The following is a 19,481-nucleotide window of genomic DNA, read 5'->3' on the forward strand; positions in this document are numbered from 1 at the left end:
CAGCACTCAAGGGCCCAGGTGGGCACCAAGCCAGTCACCCTCTTCCCACTGTCACCCATGCTGCACGTCCGGCTGTGGCCAAGGGGCCCTGGAGCCGCCTCAGCCTTCAGCCACCGGCTTGGCGCTGGGCAGGGTGCCTGGAGGGGAGCTGACGGAGCCCCCCAGAAAAGGCCCTATCAACGCAGGGCCCATGCCCTGCACAGGTGGCATGCTGGCTCAGGGGGCCCAGATCAGAGTAGAAGGCCAGCAGCCGGAACTGTCCCTGCCTCAGGAGCAGACGCCCCTGCCCAGACTCTGTGTTGACACAGGTGGCTTTCTCCAAGGCTGACATCAAACCTTTTTCCTCTTTCTTGCTCTTCCTGAGGAGGGGGTCCAGCGGGGGCAGCGTCACAGAGATCTGAGCCCCAGATCTGAGCTCGACACGGTGCCCCTCCTCCCAGAACCCCCCATGGGAACTGCCGGCCAACTGCACCGAGGGCTCTGGTCTCCACATCCGGAAGGGACGAGTGCAGGGCAGGGCTGACGCCAGCACTGGGGTCAGAATCCAGGCTGCACCCAAAGGCCTCACTCTTGCTCCCACGGTCCCCGGGCCAGGACTCACCTGGCACCAGGATGGAGAACTGCCAGGTTTCAGAAATCACGTGATCTTAGGGGCTGAGGCCGGAGGCACCAAGCTGAGCCCTCTTCTCAGATGCCCCACCCCCAGCCCAGGAGAGCACCTCCTCTGCCTAGTGCACAGGGGCACCAAGCACTCAGGTGGGCCAGTGGCCAGCCCACAGGGAGGAAAGCTGCCAGCCACAGTGGGAGCGGTGGTAGGGGAGCCACTCTCCGTGTGAAGGGGGCGCTGAGCTGCAGGTGGGGGGCCAGCCCTGGGCTCCTCCCTGTGCCTGGAGGGACAGACCGACAGGTGTGCCCCTGGCCGCCCCGGGCTCCGTCTGGGGTTCCGGGTCCAGTCACTGTCACGGGTTCGTGAATACCACAGGGGCATGGGCCCCGCCCCACCCTGCCCTCCAGAAGCCCTGCCGCGTGGGAGGGAAGGGCTGGAGCAGCTGGGCCCCGGTCTGGCTGAGGGGGGCTCCCAGGAAGGGGCAGGGTTCTTGCCTGGTCAGCAGGGGGAAGGAGGTCCTCAAAGCCCCAGGGGCAGGGGACAGCAGGAGCCCATCAGAGGGTGTGAAATCACGGAGGAGCAAACCACAAAGGGACCACACGTGGCCTGGAGAGAAAAAGGGAAGCAAGAGTGCTTCCCCCAGCCCCCATGCACCCCAGTGCCCCCCACCAATTACAGGCCACCAACCTCCAGTCCAGCCTGTAATTTGAGACCAAAGACATTTAGAGGCCCCACCACCCCAGCCCACCCCAAACACACGTAGCCATTAGCCTCAGGGGGAGGGACTCTGCCCAGCCCCCACTGCCCACTAGGGACTGGCCCCCAGTGAACCTGCATCCAGCTCAGCTGGGAGACCAGCCTGGGTTGAGTTCTGGCAGGTCTGATAGCTCGCCTCCTCCCCTGACTGCTTTCCCCACACCCTGGTCCGGGGCAGGCTCTGGGCCCAAGAGGCCCTTCAGCAGGCAAGAAAAGCTTATTCCCCCCACCCAGGAAGCCAAGGCAGGAGGCTGGCGCCTGTTGCTGCAACAGAAAGGACTGAGGCCTGGCGTGAGTGAGGACACAGGAGGAGGACCAGAGGACCTGGCACCGCAGCGCGGACCTGCCCAGACCAGAGAGTGGGCCACGTGGGAGGGCACGGAAGCCACAGCCTGTCCCCAGCAGTTCACTCCCCTGGCCCCAGGGCTTCACCAGCTCCGGCCCCCAGGATGCGAGTTCAAGGCAGAGAACAGGAGGACATCACCGATGTTCCCGGAATGGCCCAGGTCCTGGGATGGCTCAAGTGCCTGCAACCAAGCTGTCCTGGGGGAGAGAGCACTTGCCATATGGATCCCTCCCCAGGCTGCCGGCCCGCCCCAGTGCCTTCCACTCCAATCTCTTCTGCTTCGCTCACCTGGGCTGAGGCCAGGCCCCCGGGCTTACCGCACGCTGCCCCAGCTGCCAGCACCGCCTCGCCGCGTGGTCCCTACAGGGGCCACTGGGTGGGCGGCTGCACACATGCCTGCGGGGACCCTGGGAGCCCAAGCGGCAGAGACAGCATCCCGGACGGCTCCTTGCATCTCTGGCCTTGGGCTCCTCACCTGTGGGACCCCTCCCCTATGGGATCCCTCACCTGTGGGATGGACTAGCAGGCGCCACACTCAAGTTGGGTGGGGACGTGAGGGTGGGGCTGGGCTGTGCCAGGGGCTTGGAGGGAAGTGCTGCGTCCGTCAGCCGCTGGTTAGTGAGTCAGTCAAGAGGCAGGAGAATGGCCAGAGACTCGGCCCAAGGGAGACCCCAGTGCCCCACCACTCTAAGCAGCCTAAGTCACGCCACTACCTGCCCCCGCCGCACCCCAGGGAAGCGCCACACAGGTGTTAAGTAACCAGCCCAAGGTGTGTCCCTGAACCCAGGGCTGGAGGGCAGCCACACAGGACTACCTGGGTCCCGAAGAAAACAGGAGTCTAGGGCTCCTCCTGCCCCACGGCCTCCCCCAGGGGGCCTGGGCCCACACCAGGCTCACTGGGCGGTGCCTGCTGGGGCCGACCTCGGGCGTTCTCCGTCTCAAGGGTGACGCATCCCCTCCCACCCCGCCCCCGACCGGTCTGAGCAGCCACGGGAGGTGGTGGAGCTGCCCAGACTCGCCCGCCCCTCCCTTCTGGGGCTCTCAACCCACGGCCCCGGAAGTGGATCTCTCTCCCACGGCTGTAGCCTCCCCCAGCTCTAGCCTCCCCCCCTTGGGTGGCTGGACACGGCTGGATAATCCCAAATAATTCCTTCTTGGCAGGCGGCCGGCGGGGGAGGGGGGACTCGCATACCAAACCCTTGTTTTTCTCTGTAACTTCCCTCCCCTCTTGGGGCAAGGAGCCCCTGGCCAGACCTCAAGCCTCCCCGTACCCGGGCCCCCTATAGGTACGGGAAAAGGTGACAGGCTCAGATCTGCCGAGACCACCTTCTCGTCCTCAGTCTTCTCTGGGGGTTCCTAAAAGCTGACACGCCGTAAGAAAACACCCAACAGGCTCAGCCAGGCCTATGCTGACCCTGCCCTCCCAGGACCCTCACCTCAGAGCAGAGGAACACCCCCCCACACCCCACCCTGGCAGCTGTCCGGCTCTCAGACTCTCCCCTCTGTGCCCAGGGAACATCCCCAACGGGGTCAGGCTGAGAGCTCCCACCCCTGGGGGCCGTGCTCTCCCATCTCCACGGGGCCTGGCCCGGGTGTGTGGGGGGCACACAGGGGCTGCACTTAGACATGACAGGGGCTCCCCACGGCAGGCACGGAGAGCCCTCCGAGCTCCAGAACATTCCACTGGCTTTGGGGGTCAAGCTTCACCCCTAGTCTTGACCCCCACCACAGGCCCAGGGCACGGATAGACCCCTTCCTTCCTTTTCCAAGTTGCTGAGAAGAGGAGGCCAATGATGTGGCAGGAAGCTCTGAGTCTCTTGGGCTCAGGGACCACCCCCCGCCCCCCCACCCACATCATATCTGCCAAACAACCTGAGCACAGATGGGCGGGAAGGGCCCATCTAGGAGGGCTTCCTGCAGGAGGCTGCACGCAGAGGGTCAGGGTCCTGGCAGTGAGTACAGAGACTTCCTGTACTCACTTCCTGGGTCCCAGAGTGTCCACCCAAACACCACACCAACAAACACTGGGAACTGTGGGAGCCGGCTCTGTGGTGAAGCAGGCCCAGGGCCACCAGGACTTGCCAGGTGCTGGTGCCAAGCCACCCCTAGTCCCAACCGGGAACCCTGCACCCGCCTTCCAGCCCGGCCAGGTGCAGACCAGGGGCTCCCAGGGTGGTCTTGGCTTATGCCCGCCTCACAAGTCCCCAAGGGGTTTGGGGGCTGCCAAGGCCTGACCGCGGGCCCAGCTCCCTGGGGTTAGCCGGGGCTCGGCCACCCCAAGAATCAAGGCTGGGTGGGCGCGGGCCTGGAGCTCTTGTACAACAGGGCCGATCTCCGCCCTGTGCACGGATCTCGGTGGCTGGAGGGGCAGCGGGCATGAGTAGGGAGGGAGGGTGGGTCGGGAACGAGAAGCGGTCCGAGCGGCTCCAGAGGGACGCGGGCGGCGGGAGAGGGCGCGGCGCCCGGCTGGGGACCCTCTGCTGGGCCAGGCCCGCTGCCCTCGGCGCCGCGGGCCTCGCCCGCCACCTGGAAGAGCGTGCAACGAGAGTGGCCCGGCCCCAGCCGGACGGACGGACGGCGGCAGAAGCCCGAGTCTCCCTCCGCGGGGCTGCAGCCGCCCGAGTCCCCGCGTCCCGAGCGCCGCAGGCCAGGGCGGAGCGGCGCTGACGGCGAACCCCCACTGGCGCGGCCGCCCCGCGGGCCCCGTACCCCATTCCCGTACCTGCTCGTCTGCCGCCGAGGCTCGATGGCGCCCGTGCCGCGATCGGCGCTGCGCTGCGGCCAGCGCGGCTGCCATGGAGACGGGCCTTTGTGTGGCCGCGGAGGGGCCGGAGCGCGCGGGAGCAGCGGCCCCGCCCCCGGCGGGGGAGAGGGGGAGAGGGAGGGGGAGGGGAGGGGGAGGGGGAGGGGAGGGGGGGAGGGGGAGGGGAGGGGGAGGGGGAGGGGGAGGGGAGGGGGGGGAGGGGGAGGGGAGGGGGAGGGGAGGGGGAGGGGAGGGGGAGGGGAGGGGGAGGGGGAGGGGGAGGGGGAGGGGGACGCGCCCCGCCGCGTCCCCGGAGCCTGGAGGCTGCAGTGGGCAAATACACCGCATCGCCGGGGAGGTTCGGCCCGGTTCACGTCCAGGTTTGCGCCAGAGGAGCCCAAGTCTGGGTTCTAGGGGAGAACGGCCGGCAAGACCGAGGTCCCCGGCACCTCTCCGACTGGGGAACATGCCGGCCACACCCCTACCCTTTGGGCGGTTGGGGGCTGCTGGGCCTTGTCCCCCAACCTCCAAGGGGAAGAGGACGCCTGCCCTGAGTCCCCTCACAATCCGTCCTTGGCGTCCAGCGCCCTCCCTCCCCCGCCTCCCTCCACCCACACCCAGGACCGTCAACCCCTGCTGAAGTGCCTGGAGGTGGGTGGTGAGCCCGAGGCTCTCCCTGGGACATCCAGCTCTGTGCTAGAGCTCGCCCCACTTCTGGCCGCTCCAGCTCCCGTCAGCCCTGGTCCTGACGGCCCTGGCGCTCCTACCACAACTTGAGCAGAGTTGAGGACCCTATGGGGCCAGCTCTCCTGTGTGCTCTTCCTGCCCCCTCAGGACAGTCCGCAGCCACAGGCCCTGCTGTGCTGAACGGCAGCTGGGGAACCATGGAGGACGCGGGCCATTCCCCAGCCCTAACCGGGACCCCCTTCCTTGGGCACCCACCCTCCACCCAGGCGTCTCGTTCCTGGCAGATAGCCCACTTGCTCCTGCCCCCCCCGCCCCGCAACCCGGGCCTGGGACCTGCCCCCATGATGCTCAGGAACGCCTCACTCACATGAAGCCACTGGAGAGGGTCAACTCACTAGTTCTTTCTGCTACCCCCCCATGCCCAGCCAGCCAGGCCACACCTTCACCCCTTTAGCCCTGAACCCATCCACACCAAGGCCCGCCCAATGCCCCACCAAGAGGACCCTAAAGTTACCAGGCTCTGATAGGGATGCCAACTTTTTATCAGAAAAGGAAGTTAAAAGACAAGTATTGTGTCACAGAAGGACATTTTAATACCGAAGATGTGGGAAGTCCACTATCCCAGACTAAAACGGAGTCTTTAAATAGCGTGCAGGAAGCTTGGGGGTGAAGACTGTCCTTCCTGTCCCTGGATCAGCCTACTGCCCTCCCACCCCCATCCCGGCCACCACACCAGGCCCACACACAGTCCCCAAAGGCTGGCGGCTTCACATACTGGCTGCCGACCACAGAGCCCTCTTGGACCACTGGTTCCCGCTTGTCCAGGCCCTCCTGTCCACGGGGCTCTGGTAGGTGGCGGGTCTGCCTCTTTAGACCCTCCTGCCTCTTCCTCCCTCCTCACTGCCTGTCCCCAGCCTGGTGGGGGGACAGAGGCTCAGCCCAGCCGGAGCTGACCTGATCCTGAGAGGGAACCCGGGGGCTTATGGGGGAGACGATGGAGTTGGCAGGACTCCACCCCCAGCCCCCACCCACAGGCTACGCTGTACTCAGAGGCCTCATCTGGGCAGGGGGGTCAGGCTGTGAGGAGGAGGCCCCTCCCCTCCAGAGTGGGACGCCCCACTCCCTCAGGCGTCCCTCCCCCGACATCCCCCTGCACCAGTGTTCCTGAGGACAAGCCGCCGTGAGGGGCTGCTGCGTGGACTCAAGCAGAGTCCTCGAGGGAGGATGCAGGGGTTCGGGGGGATCTGGTTGTGCCTTCCTGGGCTGACGGAGGCAAAAGTCCCTGAGGGCTTTGCGGAGGCCCCCTGGCAGCCCCTCCCCTGCAGCCCTCCATCCCCTGCAGTCACCCTCAGGAAGCCAAGGGAGGGGACCATGCAATGTGCTGGGGCACACCCCTCACGGCCTGTGGGCCACCCCTCCAGGCCAGCCAGCAGGGCAGGCTGTCCAGAGAGGCACTGGGGCCACGAAGTCCTTCCTCGCTTGAGGGCCGCCAGCTCGCCTCTGCCGCTGCTGCCTCCATTCTGCCCTCTGACTGCGGTCACACACCAGGCCGGGCTCAGCTGTCTGCAGGCTGGGGACGCGCCGGGCTGTCCCAGGCAGTGGTCAGGGCCAGACAAGTTGACACGGGCAGTTCTGAGGCCAGCGCCTGCTCACATCTGGCGGCTCCACCGAAGCCCGCTTGGGAGGAGCGGCTGCATGAGCGCTGCATCCCAGGACACGGACTGCGGGGGATCAGGAGAGAAGGGAAAGCCCCCCCCTGGGCCTGCCTCCCGCACCACGTGGCTCAGCCAGGACTGGGCTCAGGCTGCCGCCAAGGCCCACGCGGGCATCTACAAGGCCTTGCGCCTCAGGTGAGGCATCTGGGGGTGGATGCGGTGGGGCCTACCCAAAGGCCTGCAGCTCTGGGTCCGCGCCTCACCCCCTGCCCTGCCCCCCACCAGCTGCCACTGCTCCACTCCACGCTGAGCTGCGATGGTGCCGAGGACAGCACCGGGGATTGCTTGGCTCAGTGCTCCGAGGTGTCCCATGGGGGCCTGGGTCCCTTCTGAGGGACTTTCGCTCCTTGCCGAGGAGCTTGGTGCCCCAAGGCCGCGGTGGCAGTGAAGGGCTCTGGCTGCAGGGGCCTGGTCAGGCTAGAGTCCAAGCCCCTCGCTGCCTGTAGGGCTGCATGGACACGGGGCCGGCTCGAGGGCCTGCCAGCCGAGCAGCGGCGCAGGGCAGAGTGAACGGAGAAGGTGCCCAGTGGGGTGTCCCTGGAGTGGAACAAAGACAATGCCCTGGACCCGCCTGGCAGCCACGCGGGTCCTGGCGGCATCCCAGCGAACCACAGGGCGTAGCTCTTCTCCGGGCAAAGTGGCTTCTCCCCTCCCAAGCGATGACTGCAGGCGAGGTTCCCCCTCAGCCCCCAGGCAAGACAGGCGGGGGGCGGGCCGTGTGAGGAGAGGGGTCTGCCTGTCAGCCTCCTCCTTCCATCCTGGGCTGGGCAGCCTGGTGGGTCTAAAGGACGCATCAGATGCAACGCCTGGGCCTGCAGGGCTCGGGCAGATGGGCTCCTGGAGGGGTGCGTGGCCTTGGCCCAGATCAGATCAGCAGGGCTCACAGCCTGCCCCCCACCCCTGCCTAAGACCCTGGAGAGGGCAGGTGGGGCCCAGGGGGAGGGGAGGCTCTGCCAGCACGTGATCCGCCAGCAGTCAGGGGCCAGGCTGTAGGTCCAAATGCCACCTTGTCTGCTGGGATGATGGTGGTGCCAGGTGGGGGGCCAGGGGCAGCCGGGAGCTTGGGTGGGGGAGCTCGTGCTTGACTGAGGGGAGGGAAGCTCGGCCCGACCTAGGCCCCAAGGGGCAGCCAGGCCCCGGGCCCCGGGCCCCATCCTAGGGAGGGCACAGGATGACCTGCAGGTCCTTGGGCAGGGAGCCGATGACTGTCTCGATGTACAGCCGCGCCCGCTTCAGCGTCGCCTCCTTCACAGGGAGCTGGTGGCCCTGTGCCCGAACCTGCAGGGGCAGCGGTGGTCAGGGGCAAGCGACCTTCACATCCGGCTGGCCGAGGCGGGGCACGGCTGGGAGGCATCTTACCAGCCTCTCCCGAAGTTTCAGGACCAGATCCACGACCTCCACCTCGGACTTGTCCTTCATCCAGATCTCGATGTTCTGCGGGGACAAGATGAGGCCATCCGTCGCCAAGGCCCTCGCCCAGTTCTGGGCCTGTGTCCGGCCCTCCCTGCACTCTCCTCCAGCCCCTGTTCGGGGCTCGCACCCCTCTGTGCTCTCCCGCAGCCGAGCGCCCCCCTCACCGCCTCACAGATGGCCTCGAGGTGCAGAGCCTCCAGCTTCTGGGTCATCTCTTTGTGCCGCTGTCGGTACCAGCCGTCAAAATGAGGGGACTTGAAAAACCGCCTGTGAGGGGCAAGGGGCAGCAGCTGTGGGCTGACCCTGTGTGTTGAGGGATGGGCACGGCCGGGACCCTACCTACTGCCCACCCACCTGTAGAGGCCCAGCCAGTCGCCCTTGAGGAGGCAGGTGAGCTGGGGCCCCGAGTGCTCCAGGCTGCGCAGGAAGTCATCCTGGCGGAAGGGGTGGATCTGGGGAGGGGTCTGAGACAGGGGCTGGGTGAGCCTGGGTGCTGGCGGAGGGGCACCGCCTCACAGGCCCCGCACCTTGGCTGGTCAGGACCCTCCCCAGGGCTCTTGGCAGATGGACCTCTTGCGTGTCCCCCAGCCCCCACCCTGCAGGGACAGATCCCAGGGTGACCCTTCCCAGAGAAGAGGGCCTCAAACCCCTCCCCGCTCCGTGTGGCCCCGCATCTCTCTTCCCTGTGAGGACCACCTGCAGGGGTGGGGACGGGCTGGCCCCAGGGGCTCCTGCACACCCACAATGCCCCCGCCACCCCCCCACCCCCCACCTCCCGCCAAAGGATCGGCATAGGGCCCATCTTCCCAGCCCCTCCCTGGACCACACCTTCCAGGGCGTGATGCTCTTCTGCAGGGGCATGAGGCTGGCCATGTAGTGCTCCTGGGGGGGAAGGGGAGTGAGTCTGGGGTCTGGGCCGCAGCCTGCTGCGGAGCCCCTCCAGCCCGGCACCGGCGGGGACTCACCAGAGGGAGGATGAAGCTCTGCGTGAGCTCCAGGAGGTGCCGCCTCAGCACTGCAGTCTGCACGTCCGACGGCCGCTTCTTCTGCAGGCCCTGGGGGGCGAGGGCTGAGCCACAGCAGGCCGGCCGCGCCCACTTCACACACCGAGCCCAGCCTCCCCGCCCCCGGAGCGCCCCCCGGTGGTACCTTAAGCAGTCGTCTGAGCAGGGCCTTGTCTCGGTGGAGGTAGGTCGTGTATGCAGTGTAGAGGCCTGGGGAGGGCAGGATGGCAGCGCGCTCTCTCCTCGGGGGCGGGGCACCCCCCTCAGCTGTGCCAGCACATCTGCCCTCCCCACCCCCGCCCCAGGGCGTGTCTCTGGGTCCCGGGAGGAGAGGAGAGGCACAGACCTGGCTTGGTGTCCAGGGTCTTCAGCCTTGAGGGCTTTTTCAGTTTGACCTGCTTGGGAAGGTCCCCTACGAGACACGCCCCGTGGCCGGGCCTCAGGGTCTCAGTTCTGCCTCCGCAGGCTCAGACCTGGCGAGGCCCCGCGTTCCCAGGACCCTTGGGCGGAGGCCGGGGGCCTCACCTGGCATCTTGGGCTCCCCGATGCGGAGGACGTGGGGCCAGTGCTGGAGCGTTTTGATAAAGAAAGGGTTTGTGACTCCTAGGACCACGCTTGGTCTAGAGAGAGAGAGAGAGAGAGAGAGAGAGAGAGAGAGAAGAGAGGGAGGGCGGGAGGAGAGGCAGACGCAGGCGGTGGGTGCAGGCGGCAGGCGGGCAGGCGGGCAGGGCGGCACTTACGGGGCCTGCGTGCGCGTCGTGAACTCCTTGAACTCGCTGTCGTGGACGGTGAAGTAGGGGCGGTAGTCGCAGCAGAACTTGAGGGGCTGCAGGCAGCTGGGGGGAGGGACCCGCAGGGACAGTGAGTTCGCAGGGCTGGTCCAACACCCCCGGGCCTCGCGCTGCCGCCCGACCCACCTGGTCAAGGCCAGCACCATCTCTGAGGACACGGCGGGCGAGGGCGCCAGGACCAGCAGGGGCTCCCCGAGGAGCAGGAGCTCCCACAGCAGCTGCACGTGGGCCAGCACGGGCCGGAAGCACCTGGGCCGCGGGGCGATGGGGAGGCCCGCTGGGAGGCTCCCCAGCCCTTGCCCACCTGCCCCCACCCAGGCCCAGGCAGGCCCTGTCTGGGTGAAGGCTGGGCCTCACTCCAGAGGGAAGGCGGCGGTGAGGCCTCGCGAAGACGGCCGAGGGCGTGGCTAGGGCACTCCCCCACCTGCCCCGTTCCGCCCCTCCGCCTGTGCTACCTGGCCTCGCGCCCCCGCCATGCCTGAAACCAACAGCCCCGGCTCCCGCTGGGCCCAGCACGGGGCCAGAAGGTCTCCAAAGGTGGGCTCCTCTGCTGGCCCCCCAGAGCATCCCGCACCACAGACGCTCCCTTCACTGCAGCTGCCTGCCAGGACCTGACTTCCTGCCCACCGTGCTCACTTCCTCCAGGGGCCGACTTCGGGACGCCGGGCTCCCTGCTGCGTGACTCTCCCCCTCAGAACGGGCTGGGGGCTACCTCCCGACGGCCCCCAGCACCACCGGCCCGATGGGCCTGAGCCTCGTGGATGGCTCATCACCTACCGGGCAGCAGGCGGTGGCCCGCCGGGCTCACCTGAACAGGTCCAGCTCATGGACGCTGGTGAGGACGACGGGGGCTGGTAGCAGGTTCTGAGAGGAAGGGCCGGTGGGCTCAGGCCGAGGGCGAGGGTGGTGCCCCGCAAGCCCCGAGCAGCGCCGGTCAGCCTGGGGGCCGCAGTCCCTACCCGCATGCCTCCCCACCCCCCACGGCCCTGCACGGAGATGCAGGAGCGTGTCTGGGGTCCGGCCAACCCCCAGGGCCCCCAGCAGGTGAGGTGGGGAGGCCCAGGCAGGTGGAAGGGTTGAGGGTGGAGGCAGGTATGGGGCCACCAGCCTGGGAGCAGGGCGCCCACCTTGTGGCTGCACTGCTTTGGAGGACCGGATTCAGGCATATCTGCCCTGGATGGGATGTGCACCTATGGATGAAGGAAGCAGCTGCCTTCAGTGGGGTCGGGGGGCGTGTCGACGTGCACTGGGGCCGTCCCACGCCAGCCGGCCAGCCCTCACCTGGAGGACGACGCCCATGACAGGCAGGTTCAGGGTTTGCCCCGGCACAGGGGCCGGCCACTGGTCGATCTCGCTGCAGACTGTGAACACACGTGGCCAGCGTCAGAAGCCTGTCCCGGAGGAAGCTGCCCGCCCTCCGGAGCCACCGGGAGCTACAGCTGGGGCGACGACGAGGCAGCTCTGGCAGTGCCTGCCGGCCACTCACCCGCTTCCAGGCAGGGCGCCAGCTTGTCGAAGTACTCGGGGGCGACCAGGCTCAGCAGCGCCTGGAACAGCCGGACGAAGGGCAGGCGGGACACCAGCACCAGAGACTGCAGGGCCCGGGGCCGGAGAGATGTCGACCCAGCCCCTTGGGACCCTGCGGGGACCCCTAAGGCCCGGCTCATCCAGGGTCGCCCAGGGCAGGGTGTCCCACCGACTTCCCGGGAATGGCCTGATGTGGGACTCCAGGCTATTAGAAAACCCCAGGTGCAGCAGGGCAGGGCTGGACCCCAGGCCTTCAGAGGGAAATGCACGTGGCCAGGATCATGGCATGGTCTCCCCGGGGCTCAATCAGCTTTTGCTTTTGGTGTCTGAGTTCAAGACTGAAGTCGTCCTAATCTTGCAAGTGTGACGAGGGGCCCCCTCCTCCCTCAGCAAGGAGCAGGGAGGCCTGGGCCAGAGACCGGGCTGGGCGAGGGAGGGTCAGCGGAGCCTGTTCCCCAGAGGCCGCCCCGCCCCCAGGTGGCACGGTGGCCCCTGCCCAGGGCCAAGTGGCCAGGGCTGCAGAGGGGTGGGTGCTCCTGGAGGCTCAGGACGCCCCCCAGACCATCAGCCTCTCCCAATGGCTGCTGGCCCCCAGCTCTCCACGGGGCCACCCCAGAGCAGCCTGCTGCTCACCTTCTGGAAGTAACCCCTCTTCACAGAGCCGTCCTTCACCTGCCTGAAGTACACGTAGCCAAAGTAGTGTGCGGGCTCCCTCTGGAAGGAGGGGTATCGGCCAGGCCGCGGGCACTGCTCACGCCCCCTCCTGCCCCCCGGACCCCCACGCAGGCGGCTGCGTGCTCTCCCCAGGCCGGGGTCTGCCTGGGAGTCACGGCCCGGAAGGCAGGCGACCGCTCTCCAGGGACATCTCCGCAGACACAGCGGTGAGCGGTTCAGGGGCCCGAGAGCACCCGCAGGCGTGCACCGGCCTCTGCACGCCGAGCCATGCCCTGGCGCACACGCGGAGCTCAGGAAAAGCTCCAGGGACCCTGGCAAGTCCTCAGGGGCGCTGGCCCGCCCCCCGTCGAGGCTGCGGTGCCGGGCCTGGCCTGCGGCAGCTGGAGCCCCTGCTGGCTGGGGCTGGCCAGGCGCCCTGAAGGGGCCGCTCACGGCCGCCTGACCCTGGCCCGCGGGGGGGAGCGGGGAGCGGGGGAGAGGCAGCCCGGCTCACCTGCAGAGACACGGGGGCCCCAGTGTCACAGTGCCTGTCATCCGCGTGCCAGGGGCGCCTCAGCCCTCCACACCGACGAATGCGGAAGCTGAACTGAGTGTCCCCGAGGCAGCCTGGGGAAGAGGTGGTCCCCTCACGCTGTGTCTGGGCTGGGCTGGAGCCCCTCCTGCCAGCGTGTGGGGCGGGGGGCCAGGGAGGGGGCGAAGCCCCGGCCGGGCTGCAAGTGCCTCAGAAAAGCCCAGCCCTCCGGCTCTGTGTCTCCCGACCGAGGTCCCCGTGTCCTAGATTCCTGCACCTAAGGGTTTAAACTCAGCACACGGAGCAGCACAGCCACAGCCCCACAGCGCATGCACCGTGGGCAAGCACAGGCCGGGGGTCGCGTGTGGACCGGCGTAGCCTGCCCGGGGTGGAAAACCAGGCCAGCCCGACACCCGAGCCCTGGAAAGGAGCAGAGGCCAGGACCCGGCTCCTGGGGACCCCTGTGCTGGGCGAAGGAGCCCAGACCCCGCTGCCCAGAGACACCTCTTTCCACGGGAACCAGGGAAACCGCGGCGTGGGGCTCTGGCCACCTCGCTGGAGCGGGAAAGGGGGATGGTGCGCGCAGGCTGTGCGGGCCTGGCCGCAGGGGCTCCCGGGCAGCCTCATCTCCCTCCTCCTTCTCCCCACAGCCCCCGAGAGACACCCAGGCCGGGGCGAGGCGGGGTGGCCTACCTGAGTGGGAGTCGGGAAAGGACAGGTAGCAGATGCTGCTTTTCTGAAACACAGGAAAGCCAGTGAGGGCCTGCTCCCCGGGTGAGGTCTGCTCCTGAGAGGGCTGGGACCCACCTCCTTGTCCGTGAGCTGGAAGTCGCTGGGGTACACCAGCTGCGGGGGACACAGAGCACTCAGTGACATGGGCTTGGCAGGCTTGGTGCTGGGCTGCAGCTGTGTCCCCCCCGCCCCCTCCCAGCGCTGTCAGATCCTCTGGCTCTCCCCCACCTCTGGCTCCCTGCTGACCCCTCCTCTCTGCAGGGCTCCAGCCCCCTGCCCTGCCTCCCCAGGCCCCTCTCTGCCCGAGGCCACTCCTGGCCTCCATCCTTCCCTTTTCTCAGCCAGCGCACAACGGGGTGAGCTCCTGGACTCCCTTCTTGCACCCCTCGCCCTCAAGGCCACTCACCCAGACTGGGCCCCCTGCCCCATTGTCCCAGCAGTCTGTCCCCATAGCCTGCTCTCTCGCCTAGAGAGGCCGCAGGGCCCTACGTGCTGACCCCCACCTCCTGTGCCCTCTCGGCGCTCCAAACCCAACCCCACCCAGCCCGAGGCTCTGCGGCTCCGCGGCTCCTCTGGGCCTGCTCTCCCACATGGCCTGGCCAGCCTCCCCACCCCGTCGTAACTCAGGTGTTGCCTGACACCGGCACCCTCGCCTCTGGGCATCTTCGCTCCCACCCCTGCTAGTCAGGGGTCTGGGAGCTTCTGGCCTGCTCCCCGCTTGCAGCGTGACCCCTGGAGTGCCCAGGCCCCTGGGGTGCACAGTGAGTGTGGCCCGCTGGACAGGCTCTGCCTGGGAGACAGGCCACACTCTAGGGGAGCCAGTAGCCCTGTGCACAGGCAAATGGCCAGAAATGGATTGCTTCACAGGAAACGAAAAAGGCAGGGGACCTCCAGAGCTCTCACTCCCTGCAGGCCCCCAGGTGTCTCCTGGGGGCCTGGTGCCCGCTGGCCCGTGCTCAGATGCAGCAGGACGGCTCTCCCGGGGAGCGGCTGTGCCGGGAGCCAGGAGCTGAGGGCCTGCATGCGGGGCCCCTCCTCACTCTGTCGGCCAAACTCCCACGCGGAGGAGGACTTGGGTTTTGGCTGATGAGAGGTTTCTTCTGGGGTGTGCCCTGAACCCCCAGATGGTGAGGTACTGTGCCCTGGGACTTGCACTGTTGTAATGATGTAGCTTCTGTCTTTGTTTGCTCTGGGCTCGCTGCTCTGGGCCTATTCTGTCTCCTCCGCTGCCACCAAGTGTCCTAAGGACAGGGACCATGTCCCAGGTACTTCTGCCTCCCAGCCCCTGGCGAGGAGTAGACCCTCACCAAATACTGTACAGGCACGCCTCGTTTTATCACACTTTGCTTTATTGTGCTTCACGGATGTTGCATTTTTTACAAAATAAAGGTTTGTAGCAACCCTATAGGTGCCGTTTTTCCAACAACACTTGCTCGCTTTGCATCTCTGCATGATATTCTCGTAATTTTCACAATATCTCAAACGTTTTCGTTATTACATTTGTTACAGTGACCTATGATCAGTGATCTTTGATGTTACTATTGCAGAAAGATTAACAACTCACTGAGGGCTCAGATGATAGCACTTTTTAGCAGGAGAGTATTTTGAAATCGAGGTATCTACATTGTTTTTTAAGATATAATGGTATTTCTTGCATACTTTATAGACTACAGTCTAGTGTAACCATAACTTTTATATGCGCTGGGGAACCAGCAAATCTGTGTGACCTGCTTTACTGCAGTGGTCTGGAACCAAACCTGCAACATCTCCAAGGTGTGCCTGTGTTTGTGGAGTGCGTGAAAACATGTCTCCAAAGGATAATGGAACAGGTGGGGCATGTGGAAATCTCAAGATGTCCGCTAAGGAGGCACCAAGAAGGAAGGGCCAAGAGGAGGGAGGGGAGCCAGCCAAACAGTATTGGTCTGTGGGGCGGACCCACAGAGGTACCTTGAGATGGCTCCAAGAGAGGAGGGCCCACAGGACCACTCGGGCCCCTGCGTGTCCTTGCTGGGAAGGGCAGAGGAAAGGCGGGTGCCTGGCAGCTGGAGCAGGGCCACGATGGGCCCTCGGTGCTGAGGTCAGGGGTCTGAATCTGGTCTGCAGTCACAGGAGTTTTGTAGCATCTGATCAGGCTCCACAGCCATGCCTGGGGCTCCAAGTTCACTGTTCACAAGCTGGGAGCAGAGCTGGAGGGCAGCCCTGCCTGACTGAGGAGGGGAGTGGAGCAGACCCTCAGAGAGGGGCAGAGAGCGAGAAGTCTGCCACACGATGAACCCCGTCCCCTGGAACCACAGGGGTCTCGTCCTTTCCACGGGAGCCAGTCTGCAGGGGCTGTAGCTCCTGTAACCCAGTCGCCCCTGAGGAAGACAGATGCAGCGAGCCTCGCCTTGCTGGAGAAGGTACCTCAAGGAAGGTGCTTCTCGAAGGGTGGTGTGGGTACCCTAGGCTCCCAGAGGCCAAAGCTGCCTTTTTCACTCTCTTCTCACTGTGTGCAGTGCGGCTTCCAGAGGCTGTGACACAGGCCATCAAGGGGAACTGACTGAAGCTGACGTGAAGATACAGCTGCCTTCTATTTGGCCTTTTAAAAGGGACGTAAAGGTGTCAAATAATGCCATTATCCTCACTGAATTTGTTTTTGAAAATATGGTTGTTTTGTGGAAATATATATATTTTTTAAATAAATAAATAAACATTTATTTATTTATTTTTGGCTGCGTTAGGTCTTCATTGCTGTGCCCGGGCTTTCTCTCGTTGCGGCGAGCGGGGGCTACTCTTCGTTGCGGTGCACAGGTTTCTCATTGCGGTGGCTTCTCTTGTTTACACAGGGTATATGTTGTTTTTTAAAATGGATTAGTAAGCATTTTTAATTTTTCTGTTTTAACTTCTAGTATAGGAAACATCGACAGATATGACCCACATAAAAAGACCCTCGGGGCCCTCGGTACTTTTGAAGACTAAAAGGGTCCTGAGACTGGGCAGCGTGGAGCTGCAGCTGGGAGGACGCGGACACCTGGGGGAGGAGGGACGCTCTGGGCCCCGGGCCGCGGTTCACTGCATGGGCTTCTCAGGTCAGCGGGGATGCCGAGAGGAGAGTTTCCACGGGCTGAGGCAGCAGAGCCAGGCCCTGTGCTCAGCTGACGTGCACAGCGTTGCCCACTCTCCCCTCATGTCTGAGCCCTGCCTTGCCTGCAGGCCCCAGTGCACCCATGTGGGTGGGACCCCCTCAACATACCCTATGCGCTCTAGGGGGTCCTGAACCACTTACTCTCTGCATCTCTAGCACAGAACGTGAACTCCCGGTGGGCAGGGCCCTGTCGTCGCATTCAGCTCTGTGTCCATGTGTCCAGCACCAGTACCATGGGGCCTGGCTGGTGGCAGTTGCCCAATACTTGATTTATTGAATGAGTGAATGGTTGGCTCCTTGCCTTTGCTTTCGCTGGCTCTTTTGGGGGAGGGGTTACCTGAAACAGCCCCCTCTCCCCTGCCCGGCTGCCTCCTTCTCATCCTCCAAGATATGGCCAAACCCTCATTCCTTCCCCTGAGCTGCGTCTGTCTATGGAGTCTCCGTGATCCATGAGCTCCTGGAAGGCAGTCCCTGGGTCTTCCATCATGTCCCAGTCCCAAGCACAGTGCCAGAGCCTCTGTGGTGCTCGGCCAGGCCAAGCCCGGAATAAGCGAGCGCAGGGCAGATGCTCCATGAGTGATTGTGGACTCCGCTGAAATGACCCCTGATCTTCCCCGTGATTTCCAGGGCAGAGAAGATAAGATGCAAACCTGATGAGCGTCGTGTGGTTGCACTGCCTGATTCCTGCACAGACTTGATGCTTAGGAGGGGCCGTGGGTCCCCCCAACACCCCCTCCCTGGGCTATACAGCCTCAGCAAAGCTCAGAAGCCCAAGTACATGGAGCCTTTAACGGTTCTTGCCTGAATGGTTAAGTCCTAGAAAATTATACATGAGAATGCCTTAAGGAAACAGTAGACTCTCTTGTGATTTTACTGGGAACAATTTGCGCACCAGCAGGGATGTGGGCTCTGTGACCTTAGGCAAATCACCTCACCTCTCTGTGCTCAGGTCCCTGCGTCAAGTTAATTTGGTGAGCCACGTGGGGACAGGTGTGGTGGAATGGGGTCTCCACAGCGAGCTGGGCAGAGTCAGCCCTTGCTGTTTGTTAGGACTTGGGCTTCCCACAGCCTCATGGAGTTCAGCAAGACCTTGGAAAACACCCTCTCACCCTGATGCTGGCTTTCCAATGATGGCCGATCAGCCTCATCTCAGCCAACTGCAGTCACGGGATGCGCCACCTCCTGGGTTCTCAGAAAGTTCCTTCTGACAGCGTGCTGAAGTGTACCTCCCAGCCTCCCCTGCCCTGGTCAGCTCCATGGTCTATGTCATGGCCTTCAGGGCCTGGAGAAGACCATCCCCCCAGGCCTGCATTACTACAGAAGGCTTTCCTCCCTGAGTCTGTCATGTTTTCATCTACACCCACGTGGGTGGGGGTAGAGCCTTGCAGGTAGTGGGGACAACCCCAGGCTGGGTGGGCTGGGGGCAGTCAGTGAACAGAAAGATGGCTCTTGGGTCTGGTTGTGACCCGCAAGGGGTCTGGATCAGACTCTAAGTGAACAAGGAGGTTTCCAAAGGTTTTAGCAAGAGAGCCACAAATATTGGACTTGGGGGTACAGTAGCAGTGGTAATGAATCTGACAGCCCTGCTGTAGGTGGAGCTGTCATCCTTGTTCCCGGATGGGATGCGGGGTGGAGGGAGGGGAGGAGTCAAGGGTGACCCCTGGGATTCTGGCTGGAGTAAATGAGGGGAGAAGGTATCATAGTGTGGGAAAGGCGGGGGAGAGGAAGGGAGAGGATACAGCTTTTTACTGGGAGAAAAATCAAGAGTACCACTTTGGGTATCCGAAGTTCAGGGCTTTTCGCTCCTCCACCCCAAAGGGCGGTCTTGGCAACTTAACTGTTTTTCTTCTGCTTGGGAGCGCACCTTTCAGGAAGTGACAGGTGCAGGGTTTCTGAGAAGGAAAAGGCCACCTGGGGGGTCTGTCTGCCCGAGGGTACCTCACCTGAAGAGGGATTCCCGCGCCCCTCGGCGATGCCTGAGCCACACTAGCCGGCGGCGACAGAGCAGGACCCGCCCTCCCCGGCCTCCCCCCGGCCCGCTGCCCCCTCACCTCCAGCGCCTGGCCCAGCTCCAGGTCGAAGGTGACCACACACACGCACTCCAGCCAGGCCGAGAAGCGTGCCCAGGGTGCCCCCGGAGCCCGCGCTCCACAGGACGGCGCGCCGAGGCGGCCGCGAGCCCGGTGGGGCCCGGCGCCCGACCCCTGGTCCATGGTCCCTGCTACTGAGAACGGCCGCGCGTTGCCGGGGGAACGGCCCGAGGCGTTGCCGGGGGAACGGACTGGAGGCGGTGGCCTGGGCGCGCCCGGACCGCTCCGCGGAGCAGTCGAGCGGCCGTCGCGGACCAGAACGGCCCGGACGCAGCCTCGCACGCCCCTGGCGGCCGGAGGACCGCCGTGCGGCGGAGCTGCACAGAGCCCACCAAAGAGAAGGGACCGTGCGGGCCAGAGAGGCCCCAAGCCTGGAGGAGGGACTTCCGGCGAGGCGTGTGAGCACGGGGGAAGACGGGTTAAGGCGGGGTCGCGGTCCCCGGGGACACTGTGAGGACGGGCCAAGTTGAGACTGGCGCGTACCTTATCCGGCCACCTTTCCTAACCGGATTTCGTCCTTACGAGCTCCCATTCTACTATCACACACAGATTCCAGCGATTCTGGGAGTCTCTCGAGTTTTCTCCCTGGGGTCGCCTCCGGGTATGGGGTCCTGCAGAGGGCTGTCACGTCCGGGGTTCGTGTCTGACCACTGGGGCATCTTTGTTTCCAATGGCCTGGTCGTCAGTGCGTGCAGACCCGCCAGCGCCAGTCCTCTCCTCGCCTCTTGAGTCCAGCGCTCTTCCAGATATTTCCGGGCCC

At 65.0% G+C, this 19,481-nt stretch overlaps 2 protein-coding genes across 13 annotated transcripts in view; both read right to left on the reverse strand.

Moving 5' to 3' along the window:
• The window catches only part of PLXNB2 (plexin B2), a 29,435-nt gene extending 24,875 nt beyond the window's left edge, over positions 1–4,560 (reverse strand). For 2 of the 10 annotated variants that reach the window (XM_067010512.1, XM_067010501.1), the window contains exon 1: positions 4,432–4,524. The gene's annotated coding sequence lies outside the window, so the exon portion shown is untranslated. Of the gene's footprint in view, positions 1–4,431 lie in introns of all 10 variants that reach the window. The other 8 variants (XM_067010515.1, XM_067010508.1, XM_067010502.1 and 5 more) reach the window with 6 other exon arrangements.
• Positions 4,561–5,709: 1,149 nt separating this feature from the next.
• Positions 5,710–18,961, reverse strand: DENND6B (DENN domain containing 6B). 3 transcript variants are annotated; one of them, XM_067010519.1, is made up of 20 exons: positions 18,683–18,961; positions 13,583–13,621; positions 13,469–13,511; positions 12,758–12,870; positions 12,223–12,303; positions 11,549–11,609; positions 11,344–11,423; positions 11,190–11,252; positions 10,871–10,926; positions 10,189–10,311; positions 10,012–10,107; positions 9,797–9,891; positions 9,618–9,683; positions 9,417–9,481; positions 9,233–9,322; positions 9,096–9,149; positions 8,622–8,731; positions 8,432–8,534; positions 8,214–8,288; positions 5,710–8,132 (listed from the first exon to the last, which is right to left on the reverse strand). In XM_067010519.1, the coding sequence occupies exons 1-20, from the start codon at positions 18,842–18,844 to the stop codon at positions 8,010–8,012; spliced, it is 1,698 nt and encodes a 565-aa protein (XP_066866620.1). In that variant the 5' UTR covers positions 18,845–18,961; the 3' UTR covers positions 5,710–8,009. The 3 variants fall into 3 exon arrangements, with proteins under 3 accessions (XP_066866620.1, XP_058937415.1, XP_066866619.1); XM_059081432.2 differs by having other exon boundaries at positions 11,549–11,654; XM_067010518.1 differs by lacking the exon at positions 13,583–13,621 and having other exon boundaries at positions 11,549–11,654; positions 18,683–18,950.
• Positions 18,962–19,481: the final 520 nt, after the last annotated feature.

This window comes from Kogia breviceps, chromosome 12, assembly GCF_026419965.1.
Source record: "Kogia breviceps isolate mKogBre1 chromosome 12, mKogBre1 haplotype 1, whole genome shotgun sequence".
In the NCBI taxonomy this organism is placed as follows: domain Eukaryota; kingdom Metazoa; phylum Chordata; class Mammalia; order Artiodactyla; family Physeteridae; genus Kogia; species Kogia breviceps.